General features: G+C 49.9%; 9 protein-coding genes across 9 annotated transcripts; 5 read left to right on the top strand and 4 right to left on the bottom strand.

Annotated features, from left to right (window-relative positions):
- Window positions 1-340: 340 nt before the first annotated feature.
- On the top strand, window positions 341-1,062 carry PFICI_13987 (uncharacterized protein; the record flags this gene model as incomplete). The annotated part of the gene is made up of 2 exons (XM_007842568.1): window positions 341-706; window positions 757-1,062. The coding sequence occupies 2 exons, from the start codon at window positions 341-343 to the stop codon at window positions 1,060-1,062; spliced, it is 672 nt and encodes a 223-aa protein (XP_007840759.1).
- A 378-nt stretch (window positions 1,063-1,440) lies between these two features.
- Window positions 1,441-1,720, top strand: PFICI_13988 (uncharacterized protein; the record flags this gene model as incomplete). Its single annotated transcript, XM_007842569.1, has 2 exons — window positions 1,441-1,651; window positions 1,701-1,720. 2 exons carry the CDS (start codon window positions 1,441-1,443, stop codon window positions 1,718-1,720), a joined length of 231 nt encoding a protein of 76 aa, XP_007840760.1.
- A 765-nt stretch (window positions 1,721-2,485) lies between these two features.
- Window positions 2,486-3,679, top strand: PFICI_13989 (uncharacterized protein; the record flags this gene model as incomplete). The annotated part of the gene is made up of 1 exon (XM_007842570.1): window positions 2,486-3,679. One exon carries the CDS (start codon window positions 2,486-2,488, stop codon window positions 3,677-3,679), a length of 1,194 nt encoding a protein of 397 aa, XP_007840761.1.
- An 18-nt stretch (window positions 3,680-3,697) lies between these two features.
- PFICI_13990 (uncharacterized protein) lies at window positions 3,698-4,946 on the bottom strand (the record flags this gene model as incomplete). Its single annotated transcript, XM_007842571.1, has 2 exons — window positions 3,698-4,649; window positions 4,705-4,946. 2 exons carry the CDS (start codon window positions 4,944-4,946, stop codon window positions 3,698-3,700), a joined length of 1,194 nt encoding a protein of 397 aa, XP_007840762.1.
- Window positions 4,947-5,542: 596 nt separating this feature from the next.
- PFICI_13991 (uncharacterized protein) lies at window positions 5,543-6,751 on the top strand (the record flags this gene model as incomplete). The annotated part of the gene is made up of 1 exon (XM_007842572.1): window positions 5,543-6,751. The coding sequence occupies one exon, from the start codon at window positions 5,543-5,545 to the stop codon at window positions 6,749-6,751; it is 1,209 nt and encodes a 402-aa protein (XP_007840763.1).
- A 149-nt stretch (window positions 6,752-6,900) lies between these two features.
- On the bottom strand, window positions 6,901-9,393 carry PFICI_13992 (uncharacterized protein; the record flags this gene model as incomplete). The annotated part of the gene is made up of 8 exons (XM_007842573.1): window positions 6,901-7,349; window positions 7,411-7,597; window positions 7,656-7,819; window positions 7,891-8,164; window positions 8,220-8,761; window positions 8,816-8,977; window positions 9,095-9,252; window positions 9,344-9,393. 8 exons carry the CDS (start codon window positions 9,391-9,393, stop codon window positions 6,901-6,903), a joined length of 1,986 nt encoding a protein of 661 aa, XP_007840764.1.
- A 995-nt stretch (window positions 9,394-10,388) lies between these two features.
- PFICI_13993 (uncharacterized protein) lies at window positions 10,389-11,867 on the top strand (the record flags this gene model as incomplete). Its single annotated transcript, XM_007842574.1, has 1 exon — window positions 10,389-11,867. The coding sequence occupies one exon, from the start codon at window positions 10,389-10,391 to the stop codon at window positions 11,865-11,867; it is 1,479 nt and encodes a 492-aa protein (XP_007840765.1).
- Window positions 11,868-11,956: 89 nt separating this feature from the next.
- PFICI_13994 (uncharacterized protein) lies at window positions 11,957-12,616 on the bottom strand (the record flags this gene model as incomplete). Its single annotated transcript, XM_007842575.1, has 1 exon — window positions 11,957-12,616. The coding sequence occupies one exon, from the start codon at window positions 12,614-12,616 to the stop codon at window positions 11,957-11,959; it is 660 nt and encodes a 219-aa protein (XP_007840766.1).
- A 526-nt stretch (window positions 12,617-13,142) lies between these two features.
- On the bottom strand, window positions 13,143-14,313 carry PFICI_13995 (uncharacterized protein; the record flags this gene model as incomplete). Its single annotated transcript, XM_007842576.1, has 4 exons — window positions 13,143-13,185; window positions 13,254-13,441; window positions 13,501-13,860; window positions 13,915-14,313. The coding sequence occupies 4 exons, from the start codon at window positions 14,311-14,313 to the stop codon at window positions 13,143-13,145; spliced, it is 990 nt and encodes a 329-aa protein (XP_007840767.1).
- Window positions 14,314-15,370: the final 1,057 nt, after the last annotated feature.

Raw genomic sequence — 15,370 nt, forward strand, 5'->3', positions numbered from 1 at the left:
AAAAGTAAATTTATTTTTTTTATTTTTCATTTTTTTAAATCTTTTTTTAAATCTTTTTTAATATTATAATTTATTATAATTTTCTTGTTATAGCCATGGTGGGGTGAGCGTATAAGGTCAAAATCGGGGATTTTCAACAGTTTGGCCTCTGGTGCTCCGTAAACTTCTTCAAACGATGAAATTCGTTGCAACATCGCTCCTTTCCATCTTGGGCTTCGCAGTATTTTACTTATGTCGGCGCCAACGCCAAACAGCAGCTGCCATTCGAAGCCGTGGCTGCGAACCCGCGGTGACATACCGATCAAAAGAACCGTTTGCGGCACTTGATCTGCAAATGAAAATGTTTATGGATGTTCCGTCGCTTCCCAATATTCATACACAATATGGCAACACCTTCCAGTCTCGTGCATGGGTCACGTTGCCCGCAGTCTGTAATATTGCCGCAGAGAATATCAGAGCTATCAACACGTCAAGAGACTTTGGCGTCGAGCCCATAAGACTCCCTGCCATGAAGTACTTTTGCGGAGAGGGTTTTATCACGACTGATGGGGAAGTATGGAGCCGCTCGCGGAAACTGCTCAAGCCATCATTTGATTTCAACAACCTGAAGGATATTGATGTCCTTGAACAAGAAGTCAGCAGTATGATCAAGAATCTGCCTAGAAACGGGTCGACCGTCGATCTGCAGCCGCTTCTTTATGTCATGGTAGGCGGTCAACAAGCCTAGTATAGCCACTTGCTAACGGTGTATCATAGTTTCTCCATTCTGCGTTGCATTTTGTCCTAGGTGTACATCCGTCAGACCAGGGGACGAGCGCTCCTCTGACAGCAGGTGAATTTGTTCAAGACTTTCACAAAGCTCTCACCTACAGCATGTTTCGAAGTTTCCTCGGACCATTTTGGGCTCTGGTTCCAAAGGACGCCTTTTACAAGACTTGCGCCCGCGCACATGGTTTCTTGGACCATTACATAGATCAGGCACTCGCCAAACCCGAGTCGCTGAAGAGCAGATCTTTGATACAGAGTTTAGCCTCGCAGACTGATGACCGGACATTTATCTGAAGTTAGGTTATATAGGCTATGATGGCGGCACAAGACACAACATCCGAACTTCTCACCAATGCTCTTTTCCTCCTGGCTCGCCACCCGAAGCATTGGACCGAGCTTCGGGCCGAGTTTATCAATAAGCCCCAGAGTTACCTGACCGCTCAAAACCTGCTTCGGTGTTCAATTTTGGGAAATATACTTTGCGAGAGTAAGTGAATCCCTCACTAGCCGACGTATCTGCTCCCACCGCTAAATTCTTTCTCCCCAGCCTTGCGTCTATATCCTGTATTTGCGCTCATGGGCCGTATTGCCTTGCGTGATACCACACTTCCAACAGGAGGGGGCCCTAAACATGCCAGTCCCTTGTTTATACCAAAAGACTCGCTGGTCGTCATGTCTTATTACGCTCTTCATCGTGACCCTGACGTGTTTGGCCAGGACGTGGAAGCGTTTCGGCCCGAGCGCTGGGCTACCATTAGCCCGACGCAGTGGGAGTATGCAGCTTTCGGCGGTGGCAACCGACGCTGCCTAGGGCAATCAAAGGCTATCATCGAGGCGTCGTATGTGCTTGCTCGGCTTTCACAGGCCATTGAAAAGCTAGGGAGTAGAGATGAGCGGCCATGGAAAGGTCAACTAAAACTGACTTGCAAAAGTGCAAACGGCTGTAGAGTAGCAGTCCATCGGTGAAGCCCTACACAGATGCTGGAAGGTACGACTGACAGCCAAGGATGAATAAAGATTAGAGCTTTCAGGGCAACACAGGAAATTCTTCTTCTCCCAAGCACCAATAAATTTACTGTTCTTGTTTCTTGGAATCTTATTCCCCCGTTCCAATTCCTCGGTCATTCCAAAGAGTGCCTCTCGGTCTGTGGTACCTATCGGATAATGTTTATCCTCAACCTTGTGGAGAATAAGGTAGTGAAAGGCCGCTTTATGAGATGCAGTGAATACTGAGTGGCGAAGAATGAGTCCGGCAAGGTTGTAAAATCAGCTCATTTGACCGGAGCTGCGCCCAGGTGACTGAAGGTCTTCTAGTCCAGTTCTGTGCATATAAATAGGTGCTCCCCCATCAACCTCTGGCTGGACGTCTTTCATCCTGTTTACTACTACATCATCATCTTTGTGTGCCTAGTATCTACGCCTCACACCAAACTGCAATCACATATATGCCCACCCATTGACCAAATTTGGAGAGAGTCGACTTTCAGATCACCTTGATCTACTACAACATCTATCATTACAACATCTATCATTAACAACATCTATCATTACAACATCTATCATTACAGCATCTATCGTTACAACATCTATCATTACAACATCTATCATTACAACATCTATCATTACAACATCTATCATTACAGCATCTATCATCACAACATCTATCATCACAACACCTATCGTTCATCAAGAAACGTGGTACGAGGAAAGCGTCAACATGGTTTATCCGGATCAGGTCAATTCCATCAGGTGTCAGCAAGAATTATTTGCGTTGACATATTGCTGGTGGGATGTTCATCCATCGAAAATACAAGCCAATCACGGAAGGATGGAAGCGGAAAGTACTGAATCCAGCTCCATGGTCGTATCACAAAAAGTCACCTGGTGGCATCCGCCTCGCGAGTTCCACAAATTCTCTAAGCTCCCAATGGAAATTCAATTCAAGATTTGGGATATTGATCGTTCTCCAGTCAGACATTACCTTTACGCGACGGGTGGGAAGGGACTGACGTTCTACGGTGCTTTTGATTGCGAGACCAAGAGCTTTTCGCCAGCACACCATACCTACTCCCAGAGCTCCGAGCACAGGGGTCACTTGGATCTCCAGATGGAGCAGATCCTCATCCCCGGAAAAGTGGATAGAACTCGTCCACCAGAGATGGCGGCGATGGGGTATGAAGTTATAGAGTTTGAAGTATTCATGGGAAGGGTTACCACATATCGCCCCTCAGTGCATGGCGACGGCATCGTCAACGAGGCGGGACCCGGGTATGCTTGGGTAACGATGAAAGAAGACATCTTCATCTTGGGATCCGGAGAAGAGAGCTCTGGAAAGCTGGCATGTCTTCAGAACCGGGACAGCAACAGTCAGGAGTCGTCATGCTTCGAAAGCAATCACTTGACCACCAAGATTCGGAGATTGGGCATTCCCATAAGAAGAGGGTGCAGTTGGCCTATGTTCGACCTTGGACCTCAGTGGTGCGAGGCCGATATCCGCACTCTGAGCAAAATGACATCTCTCCAGGAAGTCCTGTTGATAATCCAATGTGACATTTGCCGGTGGCGTGGTCGGGACCTTGCTGATGAGTACGGCTTGATCTACAACTTTGAGAAGTCTCTTTCGCGTTGCCATCACATACATTATGAGCAGTGCACCTGTTCCTCCGATTCCAATGACGTATTCCCGCCGCAACCTAGCGACTGCATATTTGCACAAAATCAACATGGGCGATACAAGGCCGAAATGACGGATCGCCTTGCCAAGGCAGGAATACCTCATGTCAAGGTCAACGTTGTGATTGATGCTGAGTTAACGGCGGCACGACTATTGAATCAAGAACAGTACATCTCTCAGTACTACCCATCACCTGGAAGTTTATTAGTGGGAAATGGACGGTTATGGCCATGGTGATGATTTTCTATCGATTTTCTATCGATTTTCTCCTACCTGATTGATGTCAGAGATATTTTGGAATATTCTCTCAGCTACACCAAATCTCAAATCAAGTATGTTATCGTGCTCAGCCCTATCAACGACGTGGCTATGGAATTCGATTTTGTCGCCCCGGCCCTCGGAATTCCAGCATTGCCTGAACCACTCGGGACCACTAGAAGTTCCAATCATGTGATCCTGCTCGGAAAAGAAGGCATCCACCTCCAGTTTGACACTACCTTGCTGGTTGGACGACGAGGCAGACCCGGCATCCATGTCTCCGGCCGCCAACATTGGGACGTACTTGTCCAAGTCTCCCCAAGGACCCCAAGCGTCAGCATCTGGACGCGGCCCCGCGCCACACTTTTTGAACAGGAGCGGGATCTCCTGACTCATGCCCTGCACGCTCTCGGCGTACGCGCGGTCAATGATGCGCGGCATCAAGGCGTCCTCGTACTCGACCATGTCGGCGTCGGCACCGGGCACGGGCGGGTGCTTTGCGGACCCCGCCGATGAGGAGACGCTCTGGAAGAGGTTTCCGCTGAACCCGACAACGGGTCCCACGGTGGAGTGGACGAATCTGGCAAGGCCGTCAAATTGCCTCATGACGGCGGCAGGTAGCGCCGTGGTCATCTTCATGGTCTGGACGCCCGAGTGGCTGGGGAGGATCCAGGGCGCGCAAAAGGCGACATAGGGACGTTCTGGATGGAGCAGATGGCGCAGGTGCAGCAGTGTGTGCAGGGCGTAGAGGGTGCCGGCGCTGTGACAGGCGATGGAGACGTGCGCAATGTCAAGATGGCGCAGAAGCGCCGGCACGATTTCTAACCAGGTCTCGAGGCGGTATTGGGAGTCCGCCTTGGTCGTGCCGCCAATTCCTGGCCGGTCGGGGTGGATGATGCGAACATGGTATTTTTTTGCGAGTTTGTCTTTGGCAGCATGGAGAAAACGGCTGGTATATGGATAAGCGTCACCACAGAAATAACAAGATAATTGTCAGCGCCTACGTGCACATCAACGGACCGCAGAATAGAAGAACATGTTCTCTTTCGGGTTGATCCGGATTGCGATAACCAAAATCGCTGTATGTGACTGTCAGAGGCTCACTGCGATTGGGTCCGGGTGGTATCGTGAACGACTGGGAGAAGCGCGGGTCGTCCAGGTAGACCTTTGGATCTGCGACGCTGTGCTGTTCTTGGCTGGAATTCTGGGACGTCTCCGCCCGGCCGGGCGTCGGAGACACTGACATGTTGCGAATCACGGCCTCTGCGGGTATTTGTTGCGATATATTTCAGACTGTGATATGGCGCGAAAACATTCTATACGATAATGATAGTCAATCAGGCAATGTCTTGTGTTGTCGATTGCTCAGCTCCATCCCAATCCATTGTTGCCCTTGATTATGTCGGTGCCTGGAATCGACGGGCGAAGGAGCTAGCGTCTCTTCCGAGTTTCCAGGGCAAATGTCTCATGGACCAAGAAGGCATCTCGTCATATCTTGTACAGTTTCCGCCCCATATATGTTTCAAAAGAAATCAATAATAGAATAAGAAAAAGAGAAAGAAAGTCTATTCAAATATACCGGGGGCTATATAGGCTAGCAGGTTCATTAATGGCGTGCTCCTTGACCCCTTGGCGAGATGCGGATGTTATCGTAGGCGCTATCAATAGCGACGGGAGAGCGTCCCGCCCTCACAAGTGCCCGCTATTCATTTAAGACGCAACAGTCCGCCGGGCTCTTCAACCAACAGCGTTCAAAGTCACGATTACAAATGAGTCTGAGAGCGCAAGTGCTTTGAGGTTATTTACTCGAGTCTACTCTTCTTTGGCTAGACCAATTGCAACATGGATCCCTCAGCCATGTTACCGCCTGGCCTCCCGCTGATCCACTGCGTCGAGATGCACACGAGCGGCGAGCCAACCCGCATCATCTATAATGGGTTCCCCAAGCTGACGGGCACATTGCTGGAGCAGCGAGCGCAGGCGCAAAAGGAATATAGCCATCTCCGTCGGAGAATCATGCTGGAGCCTCGAGGCCACGACGATATGTACGGCGCCATCTTGTGTCGCGATACCGAACTCACTCAGTCTGGCGAGGCCGACATGGGCGTGCTCTTTATGCACAATGAAGGTTTCAGCACCATGTGTGGCCACGCAACTATTGCCTTGGGGCGCTTCATCGTGGACAACCAGTTCAATACCGAAATCTTGCCATCAGAAAGGAGCCTCAGATATGATGCCGAGACCAAGACAACGCTCGTCCGCCTACATGCTCCGTGTGGCATGGTGGAGATCCAGGTACCATCACTGGGAGAGGGTCAGCGAGCCGACACAACAAGGCTCGTATCATTCACATCGGTCAAGTCGTTTGCAACGGGGTTGAATATCACCATTGAAATTAGCCCCGAATTTCGCTGGCCTCAGCTGGGCCAACGTACGAGCGTTACTGCCGACTTTAGTTATGGCGGCGCCTTTTATTGTTTGATTACACCCGAAGAACTGGGCTTCCCCGCCGGCCTCGCGGAGCCCAACAAGTCGCAAATGGGATTCGCAACGACCATGCTCAAGGCTGCAGCAAACTCGCGGCCTGAACTCCGAAAATATTTTCAACACCCTGACGCGACAGAGCTGGGGTTCTTGTACTCAATCATGTTGGTTGAGAGAATTGGCGCGTCCTCTGATGACGCGCAAAATTCTGTAGGTGAAGAGACGGGACTCTGCTTCTTTGCCAATCAACAGATTGATCGATCCCCAACAGGAGGGGCTGTAGCGGCGCGTGTAGCCCTGGCACACGCTCAAGGTCATCGCAATACTGGAGAAAGGTGGCGATACCAATCCCTCTTGTCGCGACATCATGGAGGTCTTGGGTCATTCGCAGGGACTATTATCGATAAAGGACATCTGCCAGCCAAAGATGATGGAAAAGAGCCCATTTCATTTGTTCGTGTCAAGGTTGAGGGTAGTGCGCACTATTCTGGGTATCATGCCTTTGTGAGCGAGGACGAAGATGTAATTGGCAGGAATGGGTTCTCGTTGATTGACATGGGGCTCTAGGCTGCTAACGCCACCCCTGTGATTGATGCGTGAATGCGCCTCTTCAAATGACTCGGGCCATGAGCAGCCCATGGTTCTGCAAGGCCAACCCAGGCCTTTTGAGCTTTTCAATTGATACCTCGTCCCACATCGGCTTGGGTGAGACGTGGTCAATTCGCCGGGAAAATACTGGTCTCATCGGCTGTGGACCATGGCCAATATGTCGGTGATAGAAACTCAATTCCTGTCACAGTTTCACTGGCATCCAGCTGCTCTGCGATCGATAGCATGTTGGTCGCAGATAGCCCAACCTCTGCATCAGACATGCTAGTTTCGGCATCGAGCGTCTGGTCAATAACGGCCGAGGCGTTACCTCGGTCGGCTCCTGGCGTTGTAGCATTTTCGGCCGACAGCGGCGAAAGGAGGCTCTTCAGGTGATCTAGCTCGTGTTTTCGCAACTGAGCAGGAATGCTCCCTCTGCGAATCAGATATTCAAAGATTGTGTGAATAGCCGCCTCATGGTCCAAGTCTGGGATCATTGAAGGAATGATGACGGCCGCAATTGTGAGAACAAATGCAGCTGAGAAAGCGTGTTCAAGGTCAAAGAAGAAGAAACTGCCTAAACCATCACGGAACATCAGTAATCTGAAGTTGACACGGCTAATGGGAGCAGAAAGCACCTAGCAGATGATGTTCGTGAAGAGTAGTCAGGGTGCATATTATATGCGAGGCCGATTGAATACACGTTTCGAGCATCTTTTTAATTGGACCGGAGAACTGCTTTTGAGTATCTGCTGCCGCGGCTGACCGCGTCAAATACCAACTCAATAGTTGAAGCACCAAGGGGCGAATGGCGAGAACCACGCACTATGTTCATTAGCCGGGAGCTGAGTTTCCCAGGGGGCCTACTAGTGAACAGTCATACATGGTGGTAAAGCAATATGAGACGATTGGCAACGCCAGAGACGGATGATAAAGTCCCCCAACGATTTGCCTCAACGACGCCCTTGATCTCTTGCGCAATACTAGCCATATTCCGCAGTACGACCTGCACCATTTTGAGGTACTCTGCTTTGACACTATAAACAGCTACGGGATGCAAGTCAGATCAGAGGTGTCAAATTCTGTGGGAGCGGGAAGTCGCTTTGGAAGTCTCTTACAATTGATTACCTGTGCAGTCATCTTGGAGAGCTGCACATTGATGCTAAAGATGACACAGCGCTGAGACCCGTCGATTTCTGAGGGTAGGCGGCTGGTTATTTCTACATCTTGGATCGAGCATGGAGCACCTATCATGGACGAAAGTTGTCGGTCAAGAACGTATACTGTCCACCATACGTTGCGGCATCGCTGAGCAGATTCTTGGTCCATGACGGTAGGAGGCATATCTCGATGAAGATCTTCAATGATGGAAAGGCTTAGCGCTTGATGGATCTGTTAGAAAACGTTAGAAAGTTCATGCTCTGACTTAGCAGGATCGAGTCATTACATAGCCATATGCAGCATTTTGCATGTCGACAGACATCAGGTACACTGCAACCATGCAAAGAACTTCGATGGCGAGAAGCGGTTCTCGCGTCAGGCTCACGTAGTCTGGCATAATGGACATGGCTTTTTGAAAGTAAACTGAGCCTGGTGGCGTGCCAGGAATTCTGAGTGTGGAGATGAAGCCTTTACTCAAAGCCACCAAGAGTAGATATTGAGCGAACCACAGTCTCGATGATCGAGCCTTGGATAGACCAAGTTGGTGAAACTCGTGCAGGTTCTTGACAAAATCGTCCTCGTCAAATAGACGGAGTAGTTGACATGCATGAAACTTGACGGTATTCACAAGGTAGAGGGAGTAGTCGAGCGAAGGCAGATCCCCAAGATCAGGTAAATGGTCTGTAGCAATGATTGGCCATGTAAGCTTATAGGTGCTGTTTTCAGTATTGACAGGCGAATCCACAGTGCAGACGTCAGGGAAGTGATGCCTCAGCAAGGAGAAGACACGCGTGCTGTAAGACGCTGATGATGATGGACCCATGAAACCTTTCACAAGTTGGTCAGCGAATGAACACACATCCGCCAAACATGAGGACTTACGGAATCTCCCGCTTCCATCTCTGACATATGAAGAAGTTGCAGAAACCAATGGATTCGATGAAACATCTGCGCTGGAGCGACTGGGCGACGAACCCGGAGTTGGAGACGGCCGCAGGCGGGACTGCCTTGCTGATTGGCCATTCTCTGGACCTGTTTGCGAATCTACTGCTATATTAATCAATCGCCATTCTGTAAAGTAAAATTCATACAGACGTGCCGTAGAAGACAGCCAGCGACAGAACCCGGTGGATTGCAGGACGTGATGTACTAGGTATGTACCTTTATCTCCTGCTTGCTGCTCCAACTGCTGTAAATATCGTACCGAGACCGCAATCTTGCGATCATCATCAAAGTGGCAAGCAATCTTGCGCTTGTGACAGTTTCCACATGGCTGCTTGCCTGAGCATCTTATCTTGCGCTTTCGACAATAATTGCACCTATGTTTGCGTTTAGTTGAGGTTTTAAGCAGCGGCCCTGAGTGCCAGTCAACCACATGCCGCCAACCAGCGACTACAACGATGGACTTACGCGTTTGAAACCCTTCTCTGGCTTGCAGGAGACTCTGGGGATTGCTGCATGGTATATGAGCCGAGCGCAAAGACTGCGCAGAGCTCGACGTGTTGGAATCTGCGTGGACGTCTAAGCTCCTACATTTGAGATGGATTTCATGAAGCTCCGGAGGGATGCTACTTGCTAGCAGCCCCCTGTAAAGTCACGTGTGATCCCACTGCAGCGATGCCAGTTCAGCGGTCTCTAGCGCCTTTCTTCTACTATGGTAGGCGCTACAACGCATGCAATGCACCTAGGTACTGTTTAGCATTTGTGTATTCGCCAGGATCAGCTCTATTTTGTTTTTCACGAGACCCGACATGGGGATCAATAGAATAAGCGCAAGAAAAATAAAAATAAAAATAAGAACTCAATTTTTCTCTTGCTTTTTATCATTCTCTCTCTTCAAAGGCTTTACTGCTTGGTTTAGCCAAAGTTGAAGTGGAAACATGCGAACGCTTATTATATTGGGCAGAATCCCACAAGTGTCGACTGGATTCTATATGATCTTCTCACCGTGTCATCTTCCAAATTCTCACTACTCGAGAGGCTCCGGAGGCGCGATTGCCAAAGTCCATCAATATCACTGGTCCTGATCAGGAACAAGCTCCTTCACGCCGCAAGGCTTGGAAAACAATCATCTGCACTCAAATATTGACTGAACAGTCGGGGCACTATCAAACCACGAGGCACAGGGATGGGCACTTGAACTAGTGGGCGAATACCCTGAACAAAACAGCGACTTTGGGCCACTTAGCGCCAAGCACGACATCGTCTATACTTGATCTGGAAGCATTTGAGATGACGTGACGAGTAACGCCAGCGACGGATGGGCTTCCGTCCCGTTTCCTATCAAGCGGCTCGCCAATCCGCCCTCTGTTCCTGGCACCCATTTCGTTGAAAATGATTGTCTTGAAATAAGCCCGGGAGCCACAATGGGAAAGCCAGTCTTCTTCAGTTTGTCTGTAGGGCTGTTTTGTCGTACGCCTCAGCCTTTGCACCAGCAATATTCAATAGGGACACGATGGAACGACTGGATCGCACCGAGACGAACTCCCCCAAGGCAGGTGGTGAAGCCAGCCTGAACGAGGTTGACCTTGTCACGAGCCAAAAGATGGATAGGAGAATGTTACTCAAGACGGACGCTGTCATACTCGTGCAACTTGTGGCCATTGCAACATTGGAGTTCCTCGATAAGAATTCCCTGGCCTACTCAGCTATCCTCGGCCTGCGAACAGATACCAATCTCGTCGGACAGCAATACTCTTGGCTCGGCTCGATTTTCTACTTTGGCTACCTGTCGGCGCTCCCGCTCTCTGCTTTTCTTGTGACACGCATGCGTGTTGGCCAGCTGGTCGGCATCTCAACAGCAGGCTGGGGAGTATGTCTCATGTGCATGGCGGCGTGCCATAACTTTGGAGGCTTGGCAACAGTGAGGTTCTTCCTGGGAGTATTCGAGGCATCAATCCTTCCTTGCTTCATGAACCTCTCGGCCGCGTGGTATAAGCGGAGCGAGCAGCCGCTGCGAACGGCATTTTGGTACAATACGTTTGCCGGAATTTTTGGTGGAATATGCGCATACGGCATCGCTACCCGCGACGCTCCTTTGGAGTCTTGGAAGATCATGTTCCTGATATATGGGTCCATTACCGTTGTCATTGGTACACTCTCAACCTTTCTCCTACCCGACAAGCCAGCCCGAGCTTGGTTCCTCAACGCCACCGAAAAGGTTCAGGCCGAGGTGCGTCTCAAGGAAAACCAGCAAGTTTCCGAATCTACCAATTTCTCCTTTGCTCAATGCTTGGAAGCCCTCTTATCGCCAGAGTATTGGACCCTCGTCATTTTCGCCATTGCTCAGTCCATTACCAATGCCGGTGTGACAAACTTTAATCCGCTGGTCATCTCTGGTTTTGGATTTTCGGCGCAGCGCACCACGCTTCTGGCCACACCTCAGGCAGCAGTCGCTTTCATTGCGCAATCCACACTGTCCATCCTGGTCCTATATCTCCCCAACATTCGCTGCTTGATTTGGGTCTTCTCATGCTTGCCTGCCTTGGCTGGCGCATTGATGATCCACCTGGTCGACCACACTACACAACGTGGCACCGCTCTTGCAGGCGTCTATCTCATGGGCTTCTACAATGTTTCCTGGGTCATGGCCCTTGCGCTAGCCACTGCCAATACCAGCGGAAAGACCAAGAAGGCGTTTGTAAGCTCTTCCATGGCGGTGGCCTACGCCGTTGGCAATATCGTGGGTCCACAGTTCTTCCGGTCTGATCAGTCACCTACTTATAAACTTGGCATATTCGCCATGCTCGTTTGCTATATCATCATGGCCTGCTGCGGAATTGCATACTGGGGGATTGTACTATGGTTGAACAAGAGCCGTGCGTCTGCACAGGCCAAGACCAGTACACCAGAAGGTCATTCCGTGGCGATGAATGACCAAGGAAAGCTTGACATGACTGATCGTGAAAACGTCAATTTTGTGTACGCTTATTAGAGTAATTACTCAAGGAAACAATCTTTTACATGTGATTTCTGTTCCATGATCCGTGGACTGAGGGCTTCTCTTCCATTACTCGCAAAGTATCATCGATCCAAATTCTCAGGTAGAGTGATCGCGTCTCGACCGCTTCTGATGACATCGTCCAACATCTCCAGCCTATCTTGGCCCCAAAATGGCTCATTCCTGTACGAGTAGAAGGGAGCGCCAAAGGATCTCTTCTGTACCGCTTCCCGGGTTAACGCTTGTTCCTCTTCCGCAAACCTGGATTGCGACTTGGCCGATTCCAGCAGGCGACGACCATCAAGCCCCGAAGAGTCCGCAACCGAGACAATGGTCTCCGGGTCCGCAATATTTCCTTCATCCGCCCAGACAGTCTGTAGGCCGCGATGAGCAAATGTCTGCACGGCGGGGTTATCGTGGCCCGACTCCTCAATGGCCGCCAGCAGCACCCTGTGCGCGATCGAGGGGTCAGCTGGGTAGAATTTGGGGTGCGAGACAATGGGTATGTCGCGTATCCTGCGCCAGCGCTCCATCTCCAACAGGCGATAGGCCTGCCGCTGGACAGAACGCTTCTTGACGGGGAGGCCGCCCGAGATGGAGAAGATGTGTAGAATGTCTATCGGCTTGTAAATGATCTTGGCATTATGCTGACGGGCCAGCTCGTGAAGTCGCCGGCTGCCCACATAGGACCATAATGAAATGAAAGAGAAATAATATTCAATGACGGGGCGTGCCGACGTCATTGCGGAATTGGATGAGAATAAAAATGGGTTTTACCGAATGAGCTTTTGACCCGGAATGCGCCTTTGTTAGATTGTCAAACATTGGTTGTACATAGATGGAAGGATGGTTCATGTTTTATTCCCGATTGACTTATTGCACCCCGTCGGATCACGTCATCCGACCCCCTGCGACCCCCTGCTGTTCAACTAATAGATATTGCTCAACTGCCTCTAAGGTCGGCCAGCGCCAGTTTCCAACTATGCATACAAGCATCCACCATATGGAATGCGCTGAGTCATGTATGCCTATATAGTCTGTCTCAAAGCTCTGGTTGACGGCGCAAGATAGAAGTGGAATTGTCTAGGTACCTATGGATGAGGAAGTTTGGAAACCCGATCATGAGTTTCGCATGTATTGAAAGCAAGAAAGAAAGTCAAATCGAATAGACAAGCCTCAATCTCACATCTGAAATGTAAGACCATACTCAGTCTCTCGTTCCATTTTTTTTGATTGCTACCCGCTATTTTGGCATCATTTTCCCAGTGCTCAATCCGTGCTTTGACGAATTCCCAAAACGTCGCAGCCCAAGCTGGGTCATACCTGGGCAATACGCGCCCCCGAGTCCCACGTGCAGGATTTCCCGCAATGGCTCTATACGTCTCAAAGTACTCCTCAAAGTCGGGCATGAGAGTCCAGAAAGCACCGCCGTCGCCGCGTGTGGCGACCCTGTACGCATCCCACTCCTCCATCCAGTCTTGCGGTGGGAGATCGGCTCGTCCGGCAAAGAAACGGGCGACTGCGACCGCTTGCCATTCAAATATCCTGATACCAAAGCCTCCTGTGACCTTGTTTCTCATCAATCAGTAAAAGGTGTCCGACGATGAGCAAAAGCTTCGAAACTTACCATTCCAACAAATGCCAGGCTAGGGTTGTCGCTCTTAAAAACGTGCTGATAGAGTCCGGGAATCCTGTTGTTCACAGATTTGATGCCTGGCAAAAATGGAAAGCTAAAGTCGTACCCTGTGGCAAACAGGACCACATCCACGTCGTCCGCTGATGAACCATCAGTAAAGTTGATTCGTCCCAACTCGGGCTCAAAGGATTCGATCTGTGATCGATTGTCAATGTGCGGGTGCAGAAATGGTGCTATCCCAAATGCCCCGGATGGATTACGCAGAGCTGATATTATGGGTAGCTTTGATACTTTTCGGATATCGTGGAGAGCGTCAAAGGCAGAAACCGAGCCCCCTACCACTACCACTTTCTTGAATTAAAGTTTAGCGGTTGACATATTTCCACGTTCGACACATCGATTTACCTTGTCACGAAAGTCTTCGACGCTGCGAAAGTGCTTGCTGTGCTGGATCCTTCCAGGAAACCTTTCATCGTACTCGAGCATTCCTGGAATCTTGGGAATATATGGCAGATAATAGTGACCCGTAGCCACGACGACTGCATCGAATCTCTCCTGCCACCAGTAGTCTGTCGATTTATCCATACATGCCTTTCTCAGCGTCAGAACCCATTCGCTATCCACATATTCTGCCAGCTCCACCGCAGTGCCATAGCTGACGAGGCCGGTATGATCGCCACGAGTGAAAATACCTTCTACCCACTGGCGCATCACCTCTCTGTGTCTGAATGGTGCATCTAGACCCCATTGTGCGCGAGCACGTTCGGAAACAGTGGTGGGTATGGGTTCTTGCGTAAAGGACATGATGTTAGGTGGAAGGTTGCTATGTAAATTTTCGTGGGCTCCTGTATCCGTGTACCGAGGCGAAGCATCATCAATCCTTGGAGTTTCACAAGGAAATTGAGATGGAATTGTGACTGGCTCATCTGCATGTTGCTCCAACAGATCCCGAAGATTGGGAATCCTCGGAGCCGGGTTGGATGACAGGACCCTTGGAGCAGTGTAAGTCGAGTGCTCATAAGCAACCATTCACATCACGTACCATGTACCGCCTGCTACATCTTGCCTTTCAAAGACTCGGATTGTATCAAAGCACTGTTCCTTCACCAAGGCATCTGTGGTGATTGCACCAGCGTGGGCCGGCTCCTATGACAGCCACGCGGCGCTTGAGATTTGATAGCGGCATTATAGACCCACAAAGCGAAATCGAATGTGTTGTGTGCAGCTTACTTTCAGTGCATGGCTCGGGCACGTTTCAATAGGATAGAGGGATTGGATGAGTAGACTACAAACATGAACTCTATGGTACAGCTTTTCCTCCGGCATGACCCAGAGTGAGCAGCCGATAGGTACCTGGTATGACAAATTTGACAGTGGGGACGATTTGCGCCGAAACGGCACCGATCCGAAATCGTCAAGCGTGAAAAGAGCTACTATAACCAAGGGGGCCCCCGGGAGGCGCAGTCGTGGTTCCGTAGTTCCGTAGCTTCATGGTTACGAGGAGAGCCAATTATACGACAGCAAACCCAAGTTAAGCCTGGTTGTATCGTAAAATGGCGCCATGAGCCCGTCCCAAGGCGCAATTGTTATCGATTTCGTCAAGCCTCACAGATCATAGTGCAACTCCACTTACACCCGACTCCCCGGCCAGCACTAAAAACCGGCCAGCGTACAGAGCCTCCCGATTAATTCAGATCAAGTGCAAAGACTCTGCTAATACGGAGCACCAGAGGGCAAACTGTTGGAAAACCCCGATTTTAGCCTTACTGACGTTATTAATTAATTTTATTATTATTACTCTTTTCTTTCCTTTCTCTTTTTTCTCTTTTTTCTCTTTTTCTTCTTTTTTCTTTTTCTTTTC

Source organism: Pestalotiopsis fici (assembly GCF_000516985.1).
Source record: "Pestalotiopsis fici W106-1 unplaced genomic scaffold PFICI_Scf_12, whole genome shotgun sequence".
In the NCBI taxonomy this organism is placed as follows: Eukaryota; Fungi; Ascomycota; class Sordariomycetes; order Amphisphaeriales; family Sporocadaceae; genus Pestalotiopsis; species Pestalotiopsis fici.